This window comes from Sapajus apella, unplaced genomic scaffold (genome assembly GCF_009761245.1).
Source record: "Sapajus apella isolate SASKATOON/1434 unplaced genomic scaffold, GSC_monkey_1.0 scaffold22, whole genome shotgun sequence".
NCBI classification, from domain to species: domain Eukaryota; kingdom Metazoa; phylum Chordata; class Mammalia; order Primates; family Cebidae; genus Sapajus; species Sapajus apella.
The window spans coordinates 18,873,769-18,899,452 of record NW_022436962.1 but is presented as its reverse complement, the minus strand read 5'-3'; the positions used below and the strand labels follow the sequence as shown (position 1 = coordinate 18,899,452).

Here is a 25,684-nt window from a genome sequence, read left to right as displayed (position 1 = left end):
TTTTTGATGACAATATATTACCAGAGTAACACTGTATTTTCCAGAAAGTACCTAATCTAACTAGAACCCTGACACTTAAAGCAAAGCCATTAGGATAATCGCTTAATGATTTCAAAGAATATATTCAAAATCGACCTAGTCTTGGAGATAATGTGTTAATCCCTTTCTTCAGCCATGCACAACTTTTTTGTAAGCATCAACTTAAATCCATCCTGGTAAACTCTCCATATTGAGAATCAAAGGAGAAAAACCATATGTCTCCAACAATAAAATGACTTTGTTATGATTCCAAGTGAATGAAGACCATGTTTGACCAGTCCCTTGCCCCTATGTTACCCTGAATTTTAACCTGACAGGAGGACAGAACACAGTGAACCATTATACTGCTCTTATTCCCGAAGTAGGTAGTACTAACTTGCCTTTAAGGAAAATTATCAGATGGTTTGACAAACTTTGTCTCTGACACACAGCATGATGAACAAGATGCCCTACCGGAAATAGAAAATAAATGGCACTCCAGCCTTAGAAAATGCAGCACATTTTTGAAAAGTGTGATTTACAAACCATCTAAAACCTTCCACCTGGGATCCACAGTTGGCAAGAACCACAACATCAGCTCTCTTCCTTTTTTTTTTTTTTTTTTCTGTTTTCTATTTTACAGCTCTCATTTCTCAGAGCTTATTATTGTTTCACCTGGTTTGAAATGGGAAATGTGAGCACTTTGATAAATGACTTTGAAAGATGATCTAGTTTCTCTCCAGCATCTTTCTTTAAGAATCTCAGAGTTTTTTCTATGAAATACAATACAATTTGGTAAAGTTCTCTACCAAATCGAAGCTAAAGAAAGCAAGTTTGCTGAGATGGGTATTGCTTGTTTTCTAAGGTCCTTGAAATAAAGAGTGGCTGAAGTTAATAAAGAGCTCTTGCAATACACATATTACACACAAAGTAACTCCTTTAGTGAAAGCACGAAATTTTACATAAAACACTAAAGATCACTTAGTGAGTGTGAACCCAGGATCTGGTTTGATACAATCCCTCTGAAAGTCTATATGAATACCTTTCCTGATAAGTTGATTTGGAAGGAAATGTTAAGTATAAGGAACTTTATAAAGTCAGGCTGCAAAATTGCACAATCATAGAGCTGCTTTTATGTTTCTCAATGACAATGCTTCCTGAACCTACGATACATCTTCATGCTAAGGATTTCAGATAACCAACCTGTATAGCAGCATGGTTTCTTTTTGGTTACGGTGTTCTAATGCCTCAGCTAAACCATGCCCATCTATGAGGGGCGCTGCTTTTCACATATGTTCCATAGGTTAATTGATGATAAAGGGAAACACGCCTCATATTCCAACATGCTTTTCTTATTCACATTAGGATTAAAAGTCTTATTCTCTGGGGGCTGATTCATTTCTTGTTAGTGTGGCATTATACTAATTCAGACATGCAAGTCATCTTATTTAGAATCTTACGGTAGATTCCAACTTGGCAATAGGAAAGACATGGCAGAAGCCAAAGATTTGCCAAAGATAGAATGGCCAAAACATATTTTATGATGATATTTTAGTTTTCAGCCTGGAATTTGGGGATCATAGTGGAGTCATTACAAGATGGAAAAATGTAGCTTATATAATTATTTAGAATGTTGATTCTTGATTGGGGCATGTTGAGTATGAAATACCAGTGGGACATCCAGGTGTGGATAAATGGCCTGCAGATAGAAACCCAGAACCAGGGCTTGGGAGAGACGGGAAGTCTATAGATACAAATGTGATCATTGAGAGATAAGGCTTCATAAGGTAGCAAAGGCGAGTGTTTAGAAAAGGAAAGAAGCTTGACAACAACCCAACTTTGTGAAACAAAAGTTATTTAAGAGACTCAGAGGAACATGAGTCAGTAAAGGAAACAAAGGAGTTCTCAGTAATTTAGTAGAACAACTAAAAATTCTCAGTAGTTTAGTAGAACAACTAAAATATTCACAGAAGGAAGTTGAGGGATGACAATGCCCCATAAGTACAGGAGAATAAGGACTGAAGAACGGCTATTTGATTTGGTATTTAAGGGATTGCTGGTGATCTTTAGAAGATACAAACTGTTTAGTAGCACATAGAGGTACAAGTTGAGTTGCAACGGTAGCCTAAGTTCGAATTACATAGCTCAGCACTAGAGCTCTCAACTGGCAGTACTCCATGTTAAGTATTCTAAGGTCCTGAACTTGTTCAGCCTTAATACTAACCCTTTGAGGAAAGTACTGTGTTAGTCCCATCTTACAGATGAGGCCTGCAAGGCCTTGCCTTCAAGACAGAGAGGAAACTAAGGCACAGAGGTCTGAACAACTTGCCCAAGTTCATTTGGCCCATCGGCAGCAGATTTGGCATCTGAAGCCAGCAATCTGGCCCGAGCATCCGTGCCGTTTTCCACAGTACTCCATTATGAAGATGTGCATGTGATAATGTTAGTTTGCTTTTAAGCCATTTTTTGGAAGGAGAAATAACTTCTTAAAAGAGAGTAAACTCAGAATGTGGGTCATGGTCTGGGAGATTTAAGAGGAAATGACAATCACAGGGGCAGGAATGAGAGAAAGCAGGAGGCTCTGACACAAGAGGGTTTTGAAATTAGAGCTGAATTTGGCATGAGATGGTCACACATGTGTGCGTATTAGTTTGTTGGCTTGCTGTCTTGCTTGGCCATGAGCTAAGATGATGGTGCCAAGTGGATGAATATTTTCATGTAGAAGCATGGCAGACAGGATTCAGTAGCCCACGGAGATGCCTGGGTTGTTGCTGGAATGAAGACTTAGAGGCAGCGCTAGGGAATAAGGGCAAGCGGGAGGTGTCAAACCAGACAACTGGTCTTTCCTCCATCCTGGCTCTTTGATCATATAATTTTTTAAATTTTCTATTGGGGAGAGAAAATACAGAAATATGTATATTAAAATTTGTGTTTGAATGATGCAAGCTGTCATCAATATTGGCATCTTAAAGCAATAATGTATTCTCTGAGTGATTGAAGGTTTAATCAATAAAGGAATACCACAAATGGGGCCATCTTTTTATAAAAATAATGATAAGCTGTGTGGTTAGGATTCAAGATTGCTCTGAAAAACTTCATTGAGGAAAAACAGTGGTGAGCAAATGCACAAGTTGCATTTTTTTACTTTTTTAAATTCGCAGGATTAATAAGGAGTCTCTGCCTTGCTGATGAACACTAGTAAACAAAATGTGTTTTCATTTCTACAGCTACTTTTAATTGCTGAACAAATCTTGCATATCTACCAGCAAGCCATGTTACTTCAATACTTTTATGTGCAACACTTCCGTTTACGACAGGTGTCTTAATTAAATAAACTAATAATTTTGCAAGTAGAAGTACAAAAGCATAATTATCTTATTTGCTAATTGTTCAACTACATTAATTTGCATACTTGTTAGCTACAACATAAACAAATGGTTTGTATATATGTGGCCTACTGTTAAAATAATGAAGCCACTCTTGGGAGTAGCATTTTTAAAGTGTGTTAATAGGTGCCATATGAAAAGGACTCCTTAGTTAAATACAGTTGAAAAATGCTAGGTTAAAGAAAATTAAATAGTTTTGTTTCTGCAGGAGGTCTAGGATCCTGGAATGAGGTAATATACATCTTAGCTAAAGGAAACACTGTGCTCTGCCTCACAAAGTACATGTGGACCCCCCCCTTCTCATTTTAATGGGAGAAACATCAGATGCTGTTTTAGAGTTGTTTTAACAATAAGTTGGTCTCACAATTTTTCCTCAGGAGTCATTCCATTCTATGATCAGCAGACAGGAAGGAAAATGACTGAAAAAGGAATATGTTTTTGATTTCCATCTCTGGTCTCTTTGTCTTTCTGTCTGTCTCTGTGATGCATACACTCATGCAAATACACCCACGATGCTCTTTATTGACGCTATGGTAAACATGCAACCCTCTTTTGTCCCTTTTTATTATAGGCATATTGACAGGCTTGCTACCCTTCAAAAACTATGCAGTAACCCTAACTGCTTGCACTTTGGCTGGCTGTACTGAGAGCTCACATGCATTGAACATCTCTACTCCACAAGAAGGTAAAGTAATTTCAAAGGTCTTGACTTCCACATTTCAGTCATGAATAATAAAATAGGAGAAGAGCTAAATGCTGCAAGGCCATTTGCTGGAAAACCCCAACCTAATTTGATGACAAAGTGCATTGCCAGGCCATAATTGCTCCATTTTTGGGGGGGGTGCGAAAATGAATCAAACTCCATACCCTTTAATGACATGCATCTTTAATAGCTGTAATGCAGATTAATGGGCTTTTTAATTGCTGTTACATTGTTCATGCAAGAGCCTTGTCATTAATATGAAGCATCTGAAAGATTAATGAAAGCTTCCTCATTTTACTATGGCTCAGAAGTAAATCTAGAGACAGTCTGACTAAAAAGAATTGATTGTATGGCACAGTATGAAATTGAGAATCAAACGGTTGATTTCCATGGTCTTTTTTAACTGCTAAACAGTAGCACAGGCAACAATTATTTCAGTATGATGGAACCTCCAAATGCCAATTGAGGCATTATTAATCACTGCTTAGTTCCTTCCGACTTAAGTCTCACTTCTGTTGTACTTGGAACTTACAAACTGTTGGCATAAATTAAGTTTTCAGAAAGCGTATGTTAAGAAGGCAGTGAGAAAGAGAAAATATTTTAGCACGCCAAAGTGAAAGCTTTGCTTAAGCATCAGAATGCATCACTTCAAGAAATAACAGCTCTCAAAATATTTGAAGCATTGTTATTTCATATTTCTGTCTTCGGGATGAGAGGAATTGCACATTTCTTAGACTGTCTAGTTGGAAAGTTCTTTCAGAGATTTAAAAGCTTGATCTTTAGGGGAAAAGAGTCAGCCAGTCTTTCTCTCCCTCTCTTTCCCAGTATCTATATATCCCCCCTTCCTCTTTTAAATCCTTTATCAAGTACCACTTGCACTGAAGGTATGTAACAGAAAGGAAGACATGGGCCACCAAATGAAACCACAACAGAGTAAAGGATTTTGTAAAATCCTTCTTGTGACCCTCTATATGCTGTATTTTTTACCTAAACCAATTATACTCCCCTCACCTCAACTGTGGTGTCAGTGACCTGGCCTCAGCATTTTCTCCACCTGGTCTACTGATAATAGCACTGTTTTGTTGTGTCGTTGCATCTGCTGAGGACCTGATTATCATCTCCTCTTACAAGGACTCTGACCAGCCTCGATATGGGACAAATGGCCCTATGTTGCATTATTTTCTCTGTATCCACTAAATCCTTTGTCCAGGGTTTACCTGGTACCCCTCATGCCAGTGTCTATGCCCCAGAGAGATCACTGTGCTTGTTTCGTTTACATTTCCTTTTTATTTTTTAAGAAATTCCCAAACTTCTAAATTTCCACAAAGTAATTTTGAACTTACTAAATAATAGAGAAGTTTAGGCTAAATAAAAAAACTTTTAGTTCTTAGGACTCCCAATTCATTGACAACTATATAAAATAAACAGGTCTTTTTAAAAAAAAGTATGCATGATAGTTTTCATATGTAATTGACTAAATTGATTATGCATTTTCTGGCTATTCCTATCATTATGTATAGGTTTAAAAAAATATCTGTTATGAACTACTTTCACTGGCATTACTCATCTTAGATCACAAGCACCTCAAGGCTAGGGGACTCCATCTGCTTAATTTGCTTTAATAGGTACAGTCCCACATAGAGATTACGGGTTAATAGTACTTTTGATGGAGTAACACAAGCATCAGTCTAGCAAACTAGCGTAAGTACTCTTCATCTGTCTTTGATAAAAATTCTCAGAAATACGGGACAGTTATTTAACACTGTTCCTAAAGCAATTACTGACATGCTGCCCACGAATCGGGAATATTTCCATGCATGGGATTTCAGGTTTATTCCATGATTTATTGATTTGAGTCTGAAAAGTTTGAATTACAAAAGTAAACTAAACTTAGACTCTATAAATCTTTTTTCCCACAGCCCCACAAGAGGTTCAGCCACCAGTAGCCAAATCCCTTCCCAATTCTTTGCTACTCTCCTGGAACCCACCCAAAAAAGCAAATGGTATTATAACTCAGTACTCTTTATACATGGATGGGAGGCTGATCTATTCAGGCGATGAAGAGAACTACACGGTCACAGGTAAGACCTCTAGAGTTATCAGTGAATTCTTATAGTCTATATTCAAATATAAACATGCATATAGTTAGCTCTTGATATCCAGGGGTTCCACATCTGCAAATTTAAGAAAGAATGCATTGAAAATATGTAAAAACAATAATGATACAATAATTAAATATAATATAAATTCTAAAACACAGTATAACAACTATTTACATAGTATTTACATTGTACTAGATATTCTAAGGAATCTAGAGATGATTTAAAGTATACAGGAGGATGTGCATGGCCTATTTGCAAATACTACATCACTTTGTAACAAGGACTTGAGCATCCATGAATTTGGGTATCAGCAGAGGGTCCTGGAAGCAATCCCTCACTGGTACTGGGTAGTGACTGTACACACACACACACACACACTCACACACACACCAGATAAATATAGTGTATAGTTATCTGAAAATGTGTATTTGAAATTGGGTTGCTTGTTTTTATCTCCTGTTAATCACTCTGATTGCATGATCTGGAAGGTCATATTAGATTTACAGTGAAACTACAGCTAAAAAAAAATTGGAAAAGTGCTCATGTTACCTCCCTCCACCAAGGCTGTCCTACTGTGTGTTCTCTTCTATAGATCCCATCACCCCTTACCTAAATCCTTCTAGCAATATACCTTTGCTAAGATGCAGAGGATGCTTTGGAAAGCACCAGCACAAAGAGCTCAGCACATGACTTCTCTGCCTTCAACAGACCACACAGGATTGAAATTGGGAGACAGTGTAGTCCCCAGTCAAGCTCACAGTGTCCAATTGGATCACTGACATCATTAAATAAATTCCTATCTCACAGGAGCTATTAGGGTGGCACAAAAGTAATTGTGGTTTTTGCCATTGAAAGTAATGGCAAAAATCGCAATTTCTTTTGCACCAACCTAATACTTTGAAATCCTCACTAATGTAGAATAGTCTTAGGACTCAGAAGGGTGACTCAGTGTGGTTGAATTTTAGATTATTTGAGAGGAAACATAAAGTGTGATGACACTGAAATAAAATGAAGTAAATTGTTGAAAAACTTTGTAAATACCCAAGGCTTGCATTATATATACTGTCTGTACTGTGTTTATATTTGTATAGTACTTATAGTGGTTTTATATTTCATATTATTTTATATACTGTATGTGACTCCCATGTGAGACATTATTAATCAAATATTGATTGATGAAAAAACCGAGGCCTAGAGATATTAACTTCTTCATAAAGGTCACAACAAGTTAGAGTCAGAGGTAGGATGAATTATTTATGTGTTCACTCACTCACATTAATGCCAGGTACTAAGGTTGTAATAGGGAACTGGCCAGACACTGTCCCTCTTCTCGTGGCATTTACTGCTTCATGGGGACAGACGTAAATGCTGGAGTGAGTCATGTGGACAGGACTGGGATTCATCCAGTTGCATTCTCAGGTTTACATTTTTTGGCCCCCTTCTAGTCCGAGAACCTTAAAAGGATAAAAACAGTTACTTTTATATTTTATTATTCATAATAGGATAGAATTCTGTAATGCTTATTCTACAACATAGATATTATTACCCCCATTTTACAAGCGAAGAAACTGAAGCAAAGGAAGATTGAGTAACCCAAGGTTACACAGGCTAAGTCACAGGCTTTGGCACTAACCCAAGCATTCTGGCTATGTAGAAGAGAGTGTGATCTTAAAAACAGTGTTTTAACTTCTCTAAGTCTTAGTTTCTGAATTTTTACAGTGGTGTTAATTTTTTCAGTATTTTAAAGAGAATTAGAACTATATATAAAATATATAACATCATTAGCAATTAGTAAAGAAAAGTTATAATTGTTATCTCCTGTACAACACAGAGTTCGTAGTGAAAACTGAGGTTAATCTTACTCCAACAGTATCTTATGGCATGATTTTAACTACCAATTATAAACCACAGAAGTTATTTCAGAAAAAATCAAATCACACCATGAAAGGAACTTTACACATATATTGATAATTAACATACAAAGCACTTCTGTAGGACTAAGAGGTAACACTGCATATAATAGGATAGCATACCTTTTAGGACCAGAATAGACATTTCCTCTGAGAATCCTTTGATTCTCCACATATGACACAGGTATGCCCTATATGCTTACTGAGTAGCTTTATATTACGCCCCTGCTTTTGGTTTGTGTCAATCTTGAATAGAACTGCTTGTTTGCTCATTGGTTTGCCCTGCTGAACCATAAGAATCATAAGGATACAATCATATTTGTTTTTTTCATCACTGCACCTCTTGGACCTATCACAGAGTGGGAATGGAATAAAAAGTGTTAAAGGAGTGAACGAATGAAGTCAGATGATTGTTGGGAACAAAAAAGGAAGATAGGAAAGGGGAACTGATGGAGGATAGAATTAGGGTAGGAATAAGGCAATAGAGAAGAGAAAAAAATGGAAAAAGATACAGCCAGGGAAAGAGAAGCTAAGGTCCCTCCCGTGTACAGAAACAAATGCTGAGTCAGTCCACAGGGAAGTGTGGTGCAGCAGAGGGCAGGTCTCAAACTGTAGGACTTGACTCTTTCCAAAATGTACAGGATGCCATATAAGGTTACACTGGACACCACCAGAAAAAGAGCAGTGTAGGGAGAGGAGGCAAGAATTCACCTCAGTTTCTAATACCACCTGCAAAATGACACTGAATCTATATTTTGTTTGATTGAATTATCAAGAACACCATGCGACTATAGGCACTGATGAAAGATATTGGTATATGGAACCATAGCGTAGTATTACAATAGAAGCCCTGAATATAAAGAATGCAAAATATTCTTAAAGTGCCTACAACCATGTTATCTTGCTATAGTAGTAACAGTTTGATTCTTCAATGGTTTCCAATCTTCATGTAATATTTTAAAGAATATCCCTCCAATATTACTTGTAGCATTTTTTTCTGCTATATCTTTCTTGTCATTTCATAAGCAACTATATTCATTGTTGCTTTTATTCCCAGATAGCTTAAGGTATGAAGCATATTGAGATTGCAGTGCTGGTCGAAGAGGGGAAATAAACTGAGAAAGTTAAGATGGGGTTCAAAGATGTACATGATTATTCTAACTTTATTGCTGGAAAAACTGAGATCTAGGTTAAGGAATTCTAGTCAGTAATCAGAGGAACTAATTCAAATGTAGATCTGTCTGGCCCCAAGTTACCTGCTTTTAATTTCTATACATTCTGCTTATTGCTCATATTTTATTTTTCCTTGCCACAACTCTAAAAGAAAGACCCCAGAACACTCATGTTAGACTGCCATGGTTGCCATGGCAAAATACTACAAAGTAGGTGGCTTTAATAGAAACTTATTTCTCACAGTCTGGAGGCTGAAAGCCTGAGACCAACATTTCGGCTGGCTTAGTTTCTCCTGAGTCTCTCTATGGTTTGCAAATAGCGGTCTCCTCATTCTGTGCGCACATGCCCTTTCCTTGATGTGACTTCATCCTTGGTATCTCTTCCTCTTCCTCTGAGGATGCCAGTTCTATTGGATGAGGCTCCTACCCTATGATCACAGATTTTATATCTATGATATGGACTAAGTTCAGGTCACTTATATCTTCAAAGGTTACCTATCAACAGAGACTTTCAGAGAAGACTGTATAGGAAAGGGCCTCTCTGTCTGAAGTCAGCAAGGGAGAAGGCTGGTAGGAAACTGATCTAGCCATTGGGATGGACTTTATCTTTTAGGGGCACTTTGAGTCTACACCATGACATGTCTCTATCTACAGTGCTGTTGGGCCTTATTGCTTGTCTTTGTGCCAGGATATTTGTGACCTAATATCTTTTACACACTGAGTGGTTTGTGGGTAGAACTTCTATACATGACGTCTGGCGCTTTCAGCAACAGTGTCAGTCTAGGGCTACTAAAGTGGATCTGTACAGAGCTGAAATGTCTCTTCATAGAGAAACTGAGAAATGGAAGACAGGGTCTACTAGATTGGGAAAATAATTGATAATATCTTAAATTATAAAAGTGGTATATTCTTACTGAAGTTAACGTAAAACATGCAGACATGTAATACCTGATAATTCTGTCATATAGAACTCTTATTTGATGCAATACCTTCAAGTACTTTATTCATTTTAACAAAATTGAGCTATAACCTATGTATGATATTGAATATTTACATCTTCCTTTATTATAGTATGACTATATCATTAAACATTGTTCTAAAAATATTTTTGAAATGTTTTAAATAACATATTCCATCTCATATAGCATATAATGGATATTATCTTGAGGTAGATATTGTTATACATAATACTCTATTTGCTAGCTTCCTAGAAGAACAGCTAAGTCAAAGGTAATGAACATTTACCGGACATTTGATATACTTTGTCACATTATTTCCAGCTATCAGCAGTGAATTTCATATTCTTAAATATTTGATAATTTTACAAATAAAAGCTTCCCTAATAACTTGTTTTAATGTCTTCTCCTAAATATTCAAAGTGTCAACAATTTTTTTCTCACACCTATGCCATTTACTTTTAGTTTTCCTTTTAAGTTTTCACATAGACCCGACATTCTTCCCCTATGCTTTGCAAATGGATCTTGCTGCCATGGTGGGCATGAGTAAAGTAAATGCATTTCAATTCAGAAGCCACTTAGCATCCAGGTGGCTTGATTTTTTTCTTCTTTCTCTTAAATATGAAGCATTAAAAGTCAAAGGCATTGCTGCACCTTGAGTTAGTACAAAATATATTTAAAAATGCATACAGTTCAAATTTTTTACCTTGCATAGGCCATAAGCTAGTAGTACGGTGGGTCAGTTCTGACACTGAAAAATGAATCCAGTTAGAGAACCTCCCGAAGGCTGTTGATGTTTGCTGTAATAAATAGCACACACTTTAAGTCAAACTTTTTCATTCTGTATTCAAAGGTAATGGATTTTTCGTAACCATAGTAACCCTGGTGTATTTCTGGATAAATACATGAGGTATATACATTCTAGTTTTATTTTTGAATATAAACTACCACATTATGTATTACTAATAATATGAAAAATAGGATGTAGGTTAGTCTAATGACAGCTTAAACTAGTATGCATTTTTCTTCCACAAAAAATAAATATTTATCAAAAGTATAGGTTCAATTAATTTTTCTCCCAGTTTTGTGGTGTTCTGGTGGTGCCATTTATCTTTTTTTGCAAGATCTCCATTAATCTCTTATTTCTGTCCCATAACAGATTTTTAAGAATTTTGAGGTAAAAACAATTGTACTTTAAAGCTTATGATTAAAAACATAATCGAAAGATTGAAGGACCTATATTGATATCCCTGGCAGAGCTATTGCGGGCCAGTAAAGATGTGTGTATACAGTACATTCCTAAACAGGTAGAAAAAGGAAATCCTTCATGAGACTGTTCAACATATCAAGATTGTTTCAAAGTTCAGGCCAGCTAGCACCTGATTGATGATGACTATCCAGACTGTAGCAAACCAGATTATCCTCATTTTAAATGAGCACCCTACCAGAAACTGGCCATTTTTAAGAAGTTTATGAGATGTTTCAGAAAAGCCTACAAACTTTTGAGAAACAAGAATAGCAAGATGGTGGTAATCAGGATAAGCTTCCACCAAACTCAGCAAGGAGGTTTATGTGAGTTGTGCTGCCTGGTAAGAAAAGACTGCCTGAATTGCTTTTAGTTAAGCAACCTAAGCCACTGCTGTTGATAATGATTAGAACTCCAGAGGAAAAAAGTTTGTTAGGGACGCTATAGAAAAATAACAACTATCTCACACCAAGCCATAGCATGTGTGTATTTTCAAATGTATCATCTGATAAATCTGTATAGTCATGTTATAATTAAATAAGAGTGACCGATATCTAGAACCATAGAAAACATCTTCGCACCACTGTTCCATTAGGGCCTGGATTTCTATCACTAAGACTGAGACAGTAAGATATGGATAATAGCAATGTAGTGAGTAAGGGAGTGAGAGAGAGAGAGAGAGAGAGAGAGAGAGTGAGTAGTTGAGACAGAAAAGTAGAGAGAGGATAGAAAGGAGGATGTGAGGGAAAGGGGAGGGTGAAAGAGGGAGGAAAAGTGGACGAATTTCTGGTAAAATCATATAGGCAATAATTATTTATGTCTAAACAACTAAAAGTGCTAAAACTTTTTTTGGTCTTATTTGCCAAGGTCAAAGAGAACGATGTATAAATAGCAAAATGGAAAAGCTCATTTTAAACCATCCAAACACTTAAGTCTTACGATGAGAAATTTATTGACGAAGAAGCTGTATTGCTTATGGCACAATAAAAACACGTTTAAAGGTTAGGTACTTCTATCCGAGCATTATAAGGAACTTTATCAGCACTCTACAAATTTGAGCTAAATTATACTCTATCACACCAATGGCTTACAAAAGGTCTTTTCTTAGCAAACTAGAACTTTACTTTAACCTAGATATTGTCTTTATTTTGCAAATTTAAATGTCACATTGCAGTATATTGAAATAACTCCTTTTACCCAAAAATACTATTACCTAAAGGAATGCAGTTAACATGCCTGTGTTCTGTTACAAGCTCCAATATTAATAAGGCAGAGCATGTGAGGGTTTCCAGGCAAGACACTGGTCTCATCCGTGAGTCACCATGCCACTCTGTTACAAACGAGGTCATACCATGGTTCCCTTTTATGTCATGGTCATATAGCATTAAATTGTACAATGTCTGAGAAACTTTAAGGATATGAGGAAACAAAAATCAAGCTATGCAATAAGCTAGAGCTTTCAGAAGCCAAATTACTAAGCTACTAACTCTGTAACCAGAGACTCCAAAATAGCTGTTCAAGGCTTTTCTAGCTATTGAATCCTTGGGTTAATGAACAGTGGATGCTATACTCTCAACAGTCTTATTCATCGAGCAACAAAGGATCTAATTAAATGAAAACGCCTGTACAGAATGTTTGAATATCAGTCATGGTTAGCTGGAAACAATACAAACTAAATGTCATTCTTCCATCAAGGTGCTTCTATAATGCACCCGTATGTAAAGAAATAAAATATGTTTAAATTTACATTTTAAGATTCATACCCAAATATTATCTGTGATCTGTTAATCGAATTAAGGAATATTATGTTCATAAATGATAGGGAAAGGCTCTACGCTTAAAGGGATTTTAGAAGAATAATAGGAATAATATTCAGTTAGAAAAGCAATGGAGTTAAATGCTGAAAAGATAATGAAATGTGTCCTTCCACCGAAAGCTTTGCAAATAGAGCTGTCCTGTTATTTTGAGCATTTTGAGAGTTGCCATTATTTTTATGTGTCTTTTAAAATGCTTAAGTTGAGTTATAAGTTAATACAGAAAGTGAACACATAATAAGGGTACAGCCTGATGGATATTTACAAATGAAATACATCTATGGAATCTGCACCCAAAGCAAGAAGCAGAACATTATCAGCACCCTGGAAAGCTCCTCATTTTGTGGCCTCAAATCTTGATTCAGGTGATGCTGTGATTAATAACATTCTAAAACTTTCCTCAAATACCTAAAACGTATTAGAGATTTTAAAGTATCTGTTCAAAATCAGTTTAAAAATGGATATGGCCCATGACAGTAATAAAAATATTTAGAAAAAGAGATAATCCCAGCTACTCAGGAGGCTGAGGCAGGAGAATCACTCAAAAACATAAATAAATAAAAAGAAAAAGAGATAATCAATTCCATCTGGAATGCTCCCAGCCTTACCTTTTGCATCTTCACAATCACAGCTCTTACTTCCCTGGCTCACTTTCTTTGATTCCTTATAGGAGCAATTAGTTTCCTAGTGCGGTTTAATACAATACCCAAAATGGGACGTTTTAGCACAATAGAAATTTATTCTTAAAGTTTGGGAAGCCAGGAGTTTGAAATGAAGGTATCAGTAGGACCATGGTCTCTCTGAAAACGAGGGGAGAACCCTTCCTTGCCTATTTCTCCTTCCAGTGGTTTCTGGCAGTCAGCGGCATTCCTTGGCTTGCAGTTGCATCACCCCAATCTCTGCTTGTGTCATTACACAGTGTTTTCCCTTCTTCTAAAGTTCTTTCCTCCTATAAGGATACCAGTCATATTCAATTTAGGGCTCACCCTCTTTCAGTATGACCTCAGCTTAACTTCATGGCATCTGCAAAGACCTTATTTTCAAGTAAGGTGGCATTCATATGTACAGGGAATTAAGACATAGACATATCTTTTGAGAGGACAAAATTCAAGCCACTACACCTCCATTGGCTTCACAACTTCTTTGCCACTCGACTGAAACTGTTCTCACCTAGGTTGTCAATGTTCTGGTAGTCTCCAATTCAGGAGAGCATGAAGGCTGTATAATTCACGATGTTTTGTTGATCACTCCACCATCTCAGAACATTCTTCTCTTGGTGTCTGTGATACCTCACCTTCTTAATTTTCCCTGTTACTGTACAAGGTCTAGTGTGGTCTCTTATTCCTCTTTTTCTTCCACTCAAAAATATTGGTTTCCCCCAGGATTCCTCTTGGAATATTCCACACAATCTCCCTTTGATGACTCAGTAGTCCTTGTCTTCAGACATTTTTCCTAAGCCACGAACATTTTTTTGACTGCATATTTGGCACTCCTGCTACAAGTGTTTTTACTCCAACTCCTTAAAACTGAATTTATTTTATCTGCCACATCCTATCAATGTGCTCTTTATTCTGAGTTTTTCATCTTAGGGAACAGTAACTCTATTCATTATTTTTCCCAAACAAAAACCTGGAATTAATCTTGGATTACTCCTTCTTCGTACTTCACATCCAAACTTTTTTGTTGTTCTTTTTCTAAGACAGGGTCTCACTGTGTCACCCAGGCTGGGTGGAGCAGAATGGTGTGATCATCGCTCCCTGCAGCCTCAACCTCCTGGCTCAAGTGATCCTCTCACCTCCACCTCCCAAGTAGCTGGGGCCACAGGTGCATACCACCACACCTGGCTAATTTTTGTATTTTTTGTAGAGATAAGGTTTTGCCATGTTGCCCAGGCTGGTCTTGAACTCCTGAGCTCAAGCAATGTGCACATTCAATCTTAAAGTCTAAACATCTCCTGTTGGCCTATCACACTTTTCATCTGGCTCATAGCTACTTTGTTGGCTTTATATCATTCTTTTACTCTCATTTATTTCTACAACACTACATTTGTTTTCTATTTGTGTTGGTTTGTTTTGCGAAATACAACGTGTTCGTTTCTATATGCAGACTTTTGAACTTTCTGTTTACTGTGACTGGAATTTACTTTCCCCAGTTCTTTACATGGCTGGATCATTGTCTTCTTTGACTTCTTAGATCTTATAAAACCTTCTCTATATTAGTTAGAATAACCTAGATGTTATAAGCATACACACATATACATACAGAGAGATAATAGTCTTTAACAGCAAAAAAACAACTAAAGTTCATTTCTTATTTACTTGGCATTGAGTGCATAAAAAGTTTGGTCCACAGAGTTTCCTTTTTCTGCACAGTTATTCAGGAACACAGGCAGATGCAGATTCTGCCATATTTAACACATGACTTCCAAGGGAGCTCTGGCTTTATTTCCATTGCTATAGCAGATGAGGAAGAGGATTGAGAGATCATCATGGCAGATTGTTTTGGGCCAGGCCCAGGAGTGAAAATGTTGCCCCTGCCCACATTCCAGTGACTGTAACTCAATTTCATGGCCACATCTAACTGTAAGGGAGAATCCATAGTCAGCTTAAAGCAATGCCTTGTACTAACTCAAAGTTCTGTAAGTCAGAAGTTTGGGGGGACTTAACTGGGTTCCTAACTAGGGCTTTACAAGGCCAAAATCAAGTGTTGGGGCAGTTTGGGTTCTCATCTGAAGGCTCTGGGAAGGAAATCACTTCTAGACTCACTCATATTGCCGGCTGAATTCAGTTCCTAGCAGTGGTAAGGCCAAGGTCCCTGTTTTCATGTTGGCTGTCAGCCATAGGCTACAATCAGCTTCTAGAGGCCACCTCAGGTCCTTCCACATGGCTCTCTCCATCACAGTGATGGGGAACCTCCAAGATATCTAATCCCCGTCATGCTTCAAATCTCTCCGACTTTTCCCTCCAGCTGAAGGAAACACTCTTTAAATTGCTCAGAATTAGTTTGGGCCCACCAGGATTCATTTCCTTTTCTTCATATAAGGTAGGATCATCATGAGTGTGATAGCTCATCAAATTCACAGATTCCACCCACACTCAAAGGGTATGAATTGTATACAGGTGAATGTCACTGGGAGTCATTCTTGAATTCTTCCTACCACAAGGTTCAGAAGCAGAATCACCCAAGCGTGGCTCTTACTCACTGGTGACCTTGCTACGCCTTGGTTTCCTGGTAGAATGGTAACAACAGTACCTTCTTTAGGAATTTCATATAAAAATTAAATGTGATAATGCATATAAAATGATTAGCATAGTTCCTGTAACTTTTGTAAAAATAGTAATCAACAACCCATGCTATTTAGTTGCAGAAATAATGAAATTATTCTATCATAATAAATACTCTTAATGCAGAACATCCCCTGCATGCAGAAAAAAAAAGCGTGTTTCTAAATTTCATGTTCAGTTTAACTCAGGAAATATTTGTTGAGCAGGTACTATGTACATCAGAGGTTAGAAGTTATGTGTATAACTAAGATATTGTCATTCTTCCTCAAATCATTCCCAGTTCAATTGCTTAGACAGAAATATATAAAACTAAATAGAATGCTGTCCAATCTGTGGTTGATTCTGTAACATGTGTGACAACAAAAGAGAAGGGATCAATCCAGTTTGGAAGACAAAGTGTCACAGAAGAAGTGAATTTTTGCAGGCTTGAGAGTAGAGTTTCAGAACTCAGGAACAGGCAAACATAAGGACCTTGGCTGAATAGGCAGTAGGCCCAGAACTATTAATGTACATTTCATAAAAATTAAAGAGAGAAGAGTGTAATATGACTGTACACCCTGGGTAAGAAATCAATAGTGAGAAGCAAGGTGGGATTCAGATTATCAAAGGTGTTAAATTATGTTGAGATATTTGAACTTCGTTCTGAGGCAACAGAGAACCATTGAAGGATTTTCAGTAATACCATGAGATAATCAGTGCTTTAGAAAACGCATAGTTGGAACATAGCATTGCTTCAAAACAGTGAAGACTGAGCGTGTGTAGCTGTTGTCTCCACTGAGTAGGCACGAGGACGGGTGGGTTAGAACACTAAATGCAAGAAGCTAATTGGACACAATACAGATGGCAAAAGGATGAGGCGCAGAGTAGAGAAGAGCATTATGTTTATTTGTTAACAGCTCTATTGTATTTCTGTGCATCAGTCATTGTAAAATAAAATCTGCTTATTTTAAATCCTTTTAAATAGTGTTTAAATATTTCCTGATGACACAATCTGTTAAAGTATTTATCCTTGGTGCAGATTTCCATTAACCTTGTTGTAGATACTAAGCCTGCAACCATATATTTATAGGGGCCTCAACTGTGGGGTAAAGCCTAGTGATATCATCATAAAAGCACATCTGGATAAGCTTTAGGGTCTTTGTCTTTCTATCCGATTTAGGAAATTTAGTAAACTATAGAAGAATACCATTATTAACAGCCCCTGAATTCTCAGATTATGAGGGTGTCTTTTCTCTCAAAATAAAGGCACAGAGGGATTAAAATCTCTAAAGCTGAAAATGATACAGAGAAGTGCCCAGTACACAGATATCAAGGATATTAGGGGAATCCAGTTGTATTGGATATACAAGAAGAAAAAAAAAAAGGCAGAAATTAAAATCAAAGTAACCTTTCATCATGTCTTTTGCCAGGATATTTTTAATTGTTTTTAGAGTCTATATAAATCCTTTGGTTCCTAAAGGACAAAATTCCCTTGATAATTTTATAAATTATTTTCAAAATAGTTTCTCTGTATTATAGATTTAAAAAATTAATACTGAAAAGAAAACATTGATTTTTTTCACTCACCCCAATACTTGATAGCTATCTTAAATTGAAAATGTCTTTAACAATGTATTTTGATTTTGTCCATGGCAAAAAAAAAAAGTGAATGCTTCAAAAGCAATGATCATTCATTCGGGTTTTTACAAAACAAATAGTTCCAAGTCCTGGCTCTTTCAGTTGCCAGTGATATATAACCAACAATCTCATCTTTGCTTGTTTTTCTGATGGAACTCATTCTCTACTGTAACACGGGCTTTCTCCATGGACTGGGGAAACACGGTCATCAGCCACTCTAAATTCATATTCTATGGGGAAACTGCCCCAGCATCACCAGACTGAAAAATACTGAAGGGCCAGGTGTGGTGGCTCAAACCTGTAATCCCAGTACTTTGGGAGGCTGAGGCGAGCAGATAACCTGAGGTGGGTAGTTCGAGACCAGTCTGACCAATGTGAAGAAACCCCGTCTCTACTAAAAATTTAAAATTAGCCAGGCATGGTGGCTCATGCCTGTAATCTCAGCTACTCAGGAGGCTGAGGCAGGAAAATCACTTGAACCTGTAAGGTGGAGGTTGCAGTGAGCCGAGATTGTGCCTCTGCACTCCAGCCTGGGCAAACAGAGTGAGACTCTGTCTCAAAAAACACTGAGGAAGTATTCTGATTGGTCCATTTTGAATTATGTGCTCAACTTTGGTGCCAAAGAGGCAGGATCTAGTTAATAGAAGAAAGGAAAGAGAGAAACAGCCCCTGGGAGATTATGATCACCTAGGGCATCACACCAAATGCAGACTCTTGAAATTCTAAAGTTTGGATCATTTGTTAAATTTACAAATATTAGAATCTTACTGCCAATAAAACTCAACTGTACATATATCACATACGTAAGCGTGTGTGTGTATGTATGTGTATTTTGTGAATGCAGCTCATGAATATGTATCCTTGAAAATCCAACATTGATGACTACCTGTGTTCTTTTGTTTGAGAATTTCTTTGAAATTTCATCTATTTTCTTAAAATTAAATCTCTGTTTTGTTGGTTTATTTTCCACCATTTTTGAAATCCTCAAATTTGTCTGTACATGGCTGCCTTTTCAAAATAAGAAGTCAGTTCTTAAAATATTTATCTACATGTTTTTTGTATTTAAGGGAGGCCATTCATTTCTTTTGATCATTTTTTTAAAACTTTTATTTTAGATTCAGGGATGCATGTGTAGGTATGCTATTTAGGTAAATTGTGTGTTGTAGGGGTTTGGTGTACAAATTATTTCATTACACAGGTTATAAGCATGGTACCCAATAGGTAGGTTTTCAATCCTCCCCCTCCTCCCACCCTCCACTCTCAAGTAGGCCCAAATGTCTGTTGTTCCCTCCTTTGTGTCTACATGTACTTATTGTTAGCTCTCACTTATAAGTGAGAATATATGATATGTGATTTTCTGTTCCTGCATTAGTTTGCTTAGGATAATGGCCTCCAGCTCCATTCATGTTGCTGCAAAAGACATGATTTCATTCTTTTTTATGGCTGCATAGTATTCCACATTTTCTTTATTCAGTCTACCATCGATAGGCATTTAGGTTGATTCCATGTCTTTGCTATTATGAATGATGCTGTGATGAACATTTCTTTTGATTTTTTTATTTTTATTGTCTGTATTAGGACATCATAACAGAGCCCTCTGCTATAGGCTGAATTGCATCCTTCCAAAATTCATAAATTAACATTCTAATCTTCAGAATGTAACCATATTTGGGGATGTGGTCTTTAAAGAGGTAATTAAGTCAAAATAATGATATGACAATAAAAGCATCATGTCCCTCATTATGGTTTTGTAGATGAAGTCTAAGTAGCTTAAGTGTCCTATATCATTGATTGGTACATATTTAATATATATAATATCAACTGCTACTTTCTGGATACTAAGAGAATTGCTGAAAATGCAGTGGTAAACTTCAATGAACCTATATATCCTAATTTGTACACTGTCTTTCTTACCTTTTGTTTCAGTTACCTTGTTTAAATCTTGTTGCTATATGACACTAATAAAAGTAACCAAAAAATTGTAATAAATAGTATCACAAACATTTTATTGTGCTTGAGATTGTTTCAAAGGTATTCATTTTTCTGGCCATACACACACATATATAATATAACATAATATAATTAAAAATCTAATAAACATTACTAGACTACTAGTTAAACAAGTTATGGCTAATAACTAACATGTACACAAAATATTATGTGAACACAATAGAACAAGCAGATCTTTATCAATAGGAGAATATCGTCAAAGCATATTCCCTATTCTGCTAATGTTTATTTGTCTGTTTGTATGTACATAGACTACCTCTGGAGGTATACATATGAATTCAATAATTTCCTGGGAGGAAACTGGGTAATTGTGAAACAAAGGTGGAGAGAGACTTAATTTTTATGTAAGGTCTTTTGTACATTTTAGCTGTTGCACCGTGAATATATATTAATGCATTATTCATTCCAAATTAAGTACAAATTAAAAGTAAAATTACTACAAAATGGTAAATTTTAAATATTAAAGAAAACTTGAAAAAACATAAAGGAAAATTAAAATTGCCCAGAATTTTACCTACCAGGCACAATCACTAATTATATTTTGCTTTATATATTTAAAGCCTAATTTTTTTTATCATTAAGACACAGACACAAAAATATAATTGGGACCAGACTGTTTTACAACTTTTTATCACTTTATAATATGGTAAGCATATTACCAAATTACTAAATTACTTTCTCAGCATTCTTTTATGTAACATTTTGTGTATGTGCATTTTAAATTATTTAAAATTAATACCCCAAATATGTTTGTGCATTATTTAAAATGACATATTCTTCTTACTATTTTGTAAATGTTTTAATATATATTAAGGATACTAACCATTTGCATGCACTCTATATGACAGGTTTTTTTTTTTCTACTTTGTCTTCTGTATTTTTTTTTACTTTGTTTATGGTGGTTTTAAAATTAAGACATTTTTAAAACTTGTAGTCAATTCAAATTTAGATATATTTTCCATCATACTGTCTTCTTTAAATAGAAAAATTTAGACTGTCTTCACTCCAAGAATAGATAAATATTTCCTGAGGGTTTCTTTGATAATTTATACTTTCAAATATATTTTCACATGTTTCAGCTTCCATGAATATTTTTGTTTATTCATTTATTTATTGAGATAGGGTTTCACCCCATGGCCCAGACAGAAATGCAGTGGCATGATCTCGACTCACTGCAACCTCTGCCTCCTGGGTTCAAGTGATTCTCTTGCCTTAGTCTCCTGGGTAGCTGAGATTACAGACATGCACAACCACTCCTGGCTAATTTTTGTATTTTTAGTAGAGACAGAGTTTCAGCATGTTGGCCAGGCTGGTCTCGAACTCCGGACCTCAAATATTCCGCCCACCTTGGCCTCCCAATGTGCTGGGATTACAGGCATGAACCACTCAACATGGCCACTTTTGTGAATTGTTAAATTACCCAATGATGTGTATAAGGGTCCAAATTTTATTCCCATTTTGTAGATGAAGAAATGGAGATTCTGAAAACTTAATTGATATGCCTGAAATCATGAAGCTAGTTAATGTCACAGCTAGGACTAGAATTTTGGTGCTTACATAATGTTCTGATTCCCAAATCACAAATCTCTACTAGATGTTTAAAGTCAAAGAATGATGGGAAATTCCATTAAATTATTAATTCAGTAGTTTCAAAATATTAATACAACATTGATATCTTTAGTACATATCAATGTATTCTTGAAGACAACATGTCAATTAAATTGTCTCTTATTCAAATGTTAGCTTCAGTTTTTAAAATTTAAAGCTAGTCTGCTGATTTTCAGTAAGAGTTATTAATATTGTGAACTCATAAGTTGAGGAGAAAAAAAGTAGAAATTGTAGGTCTGGGCCGGGCGCGGTGGCTCACGCCTGTAATCCCAGCACTTTGGGAGGCCGAGGCGGGTGGATCACGAGGTCAAGAGATCGAGACCATCCTGGTCAACATGGTGAAACCCCGTCTCTACTAAAAATACAAAAAATTAGCTGGGCATGGTGGTGCGTGCCTGTAATCTCAGCTACTCAGGAGGCTGAGGCAGGAGAATTGCCTAAACCCAGGAGGCGGAGGTTGCGGTGAGCCGAGATCACGCCATTGCACTCCAGCCTGGGTAACATGAGTGAAACTCCGTCTCAAAAAAAAATGAAATTGTAGGTCTGCAGAATGTAGCACTGATAAAGAAGAGCCATTTCTTCCAAGTCAGTAAGCAAAGTGATGCAATGTAAACGGAAATTTTTGTAATTCTATTGTTGGATGACCTTATATTATCCCTGTTTTAATTTACTATGGGCATGAAATAATAATAATATATCCTTTTAACCCACTCACAGGAATGGTGGTCATATTAGTTTGCTAGGGCTGCCATGACAAAATACAGGCTGAGTGGTTTAAATAACGGGAATTGATTATCTTACAGTTCTGGATGATAGAAATGCAAGACGAAGGTGTCAGTAGGTTTGGTTTCCTCTGAGGCCTCTCTCCTTGGCTTACAAATGGCCGCCTTCTCACAATGTCCTCACATGGTCTTTCCTTTGTACACACACATCCTGGTGTCTTTGTACATCCAAATTTTCTATTCTTATAAAGACACCAGTCAGCTTGAATTAAGGCTCATCAAAATAGCCTTATTTTGACTTAATTCCCTCTTTAAAGATCACATCTTCAAATATGGTTACATCCTGAAGATTAGAATGTCAATTTATGAATTTTGGAAGGACACAATTCAGCCTACAGCAGAGTCTGCTTTGCAATTATTATGCACAATTATTCACCAAGGTAGTAAAAATTAAGCAAACACTGGTATACACAAGTTTTTGGGAAGATAAAGCCTACAGAATATAAGAACAAAGTGTTTTCAAGAATGCTGATCTGTGGTTCTTTCATTACTTCACCTCTTCATATTTATTGAGTATGATAATGAGGCAGGGAAATATAACCGTCTGATTAAGAATTGACCTGGTGCATGTAGACATACGTGGTTTCACAGCTTTCCTCTTTGTGTACCCCTCTCTAATATCATTTAGCATACTCTGCTAGAATTATTGATTCATTAACTTCATTATCTTTTTCACTAATCTTTCATCTTTCACTCCGAAGACATGGATCAGTATATGTATATAGTAGGAGAACAATAAGTAGTTTTCAGAATGAAGGAAAGAATTAATTTTTTCATGGAAACTACGTGTCATTATTTAGAGAATTTATCAGAATGCCAGACTACTAAAGATGTCCAGAGACAGAGTGGTTTACCTAAGACTGACCTAAATCTATTGGTATCACAGAAGTGTACCAATGCTTGACATACATTGAATAAAATGTTTATTTCCTATTTCTCTGTATTGTTTGGTCACATGACTATTGCAAAGCCCATAAGCACAAAATTTGCGCAAAACCCCTGAGAGATGCCATCCATGACTACTAATACACATTTTGATTATATTAAAGTAAAAAATTGATCAATTATTTTAAATATTCAAGGTAGTTATGTGAATAAATTCAATGTAATTACAACCACAAGATTGGTGCATATTTTAGAAATAAATGCTTGTTTTACTATGAGTGGAAACTTCCAGTGGCACATTACCTAAACAAGGCCATCCTGTTCGCTTGGGTGAAAATTCCATCCCCATGTTTACTATACCTTCCACACTCATTAAAACCTAGAACAGGAGGAAAAGAGTCTGAGTTAAAAAAAAAAAAATTCCAGTAGTTTAGGAAAGTTTGTCTTGTATATCCCAACTTTAAAAGGCTATTTTGCAATGACAATATTCTTGTATTGCCCTCTCTATTCCTCCCCTCCCTATTGTATACACAAGCCCAACAACTTCTAGGAATATACTAGCACATATGCAAATATTTGAATATCTATTTCATGTGGGGAGATTAGAAAGTCACTTTCTGCCACTTGTGTAGCTCTATTATGCAAAAATCCAGAGGATGCAGATCATAAATCCTATTAGGTTGGAACTCTGGGTGTCGAAAAGACTGTATAGATAATTTTAAGAGATTTCCCCTCAGCTGAATTGTTGCTATAAAGTTAAGCATGGTTTTTAAAATATAAATCAAATAAATGGTTTCTAAAAAGGCAGGTACCTTTAGTGTAAACTGAACTCCAACAAACTTTTGAGTGGACATTTCGCAAATACAGAATCTATTGAAAACTTCCTCTGAAAAAACATTTTATAAAAATCAAAGTTTGGCTTACACATTTCCATATTATGTTGTTTTAATGACAGCTGTATTCCACTCTATCACTATAAATAAATATGTGACTTTAAAATATACGTCATAAATAAAATTAGCTCATAAATACTAACACTAACCAAACATTAATCATTTCAGAAGAATATCAGAGTAGTTCAGAAAATACAAATCTTGTAAAATTACTACCACAAAAGCTCTAAGAAAAGTTCATCATAATTTCAGTGGTGCTAAAGACAAATACCAAATATAAACTTAGAGACAAAATGATATTTACACTAAGACAAATTAAATGTGTATATATTATTTTCTCTGATGGCATAGAAGCCCATCAATACTCTGAATTTATATTTTATTAATACTCTCATAATTTACTTTTATATGTAATTTACTATGTAATATAAAAAACAAAGAGCTTGAAAAACTGAGATTGGGGGACAATAATAAAATACTAATGCTAATATTATCTTTAATTTTGTGTCTATACATGTTTAGATGCTGTTATCTTCATTGAAATTTGTTACTAACCTGTGAAACTTTGATACTTACCTAAATTAGTTCTTCTTATAAGTAGTTCAGTCTCCATAATAGGAGATAGACTATAATTTATACTTTTGCATAAATATTCTTCTAAAATAATTCACCATTTTATATTGTAATATACTGAAACAATATAAAGTGGCTTAAACTCATTGGTATATTATAAAAATCTATGTCAGATAAAACATGACATCTGTGAAGTTTGGGAAGCATAACCCAGAACAATGTATAATTCAAAAGAGATGCCTGAAAATATCTTGTACACATCTCACTATCTGCTATATCTCATCACATAACACACAGTAGATGCGCAAAGTAGTTGTCCAACAAATACTTGTGGAATGAATAAATGAAGGAATGACAAAAATGCTTTTCCTCAATGTGCTAAGTCAAATACATATGCTTCCTTTTATTAAAATGTAACTATGTTTTAGATTTAGTTGAAAAAATGTATACTGAAATTTATATAATTACATAATAAATATTTAAAAAGTGTTATTCCCAGTGTTTATGAGCAATCATTAATGAGAATGGCATCTACATAAAAAGATTAGTCAGCCTCTGCTATTTTTTATAATGATTTAAACTTGTTAATTCCTTTTCTCTATCTCTCTCTCTCTCTATTTTTTTTTTTTTTTTTTTTTTTTTTTGAGAGGGAGTCTTACTCTGTCACCCAGGCAGGAGGGCAGTGGCGTGATCTTGGCTCACCACAACCTCCAACTCCTGGGTTC

The 25,684-nt window shown here is 35.9% G+C and overlaps 1 protein-coding gene across 2 annotated transcripts in view; it reads left to right on the top strand.

The window, feature by feature from the left end:
- The window catches only part of USH2A (usherin), a 763,828-nt gene that overhangs the window by 355,443 nt on the left and 382,701 nt on the right, over positions 1-25,684 (top strand). For both annotated transcript variants that reach the window (XM_032289234.1, XM_032289233.1), the window contains exons 30-31: positions 3,976-4,089; positions 6,027-6,188. In XM_032289234.1, coding sequence (XP_032145125.1) covers positions 3,976-4,089; positions 6,027-6,188 — 276 coding nt within the window. The remainder of the gene's footprint in view (positions 1-3,975; positions 4,090-6,026; positions 6,189-25,684) is intronic.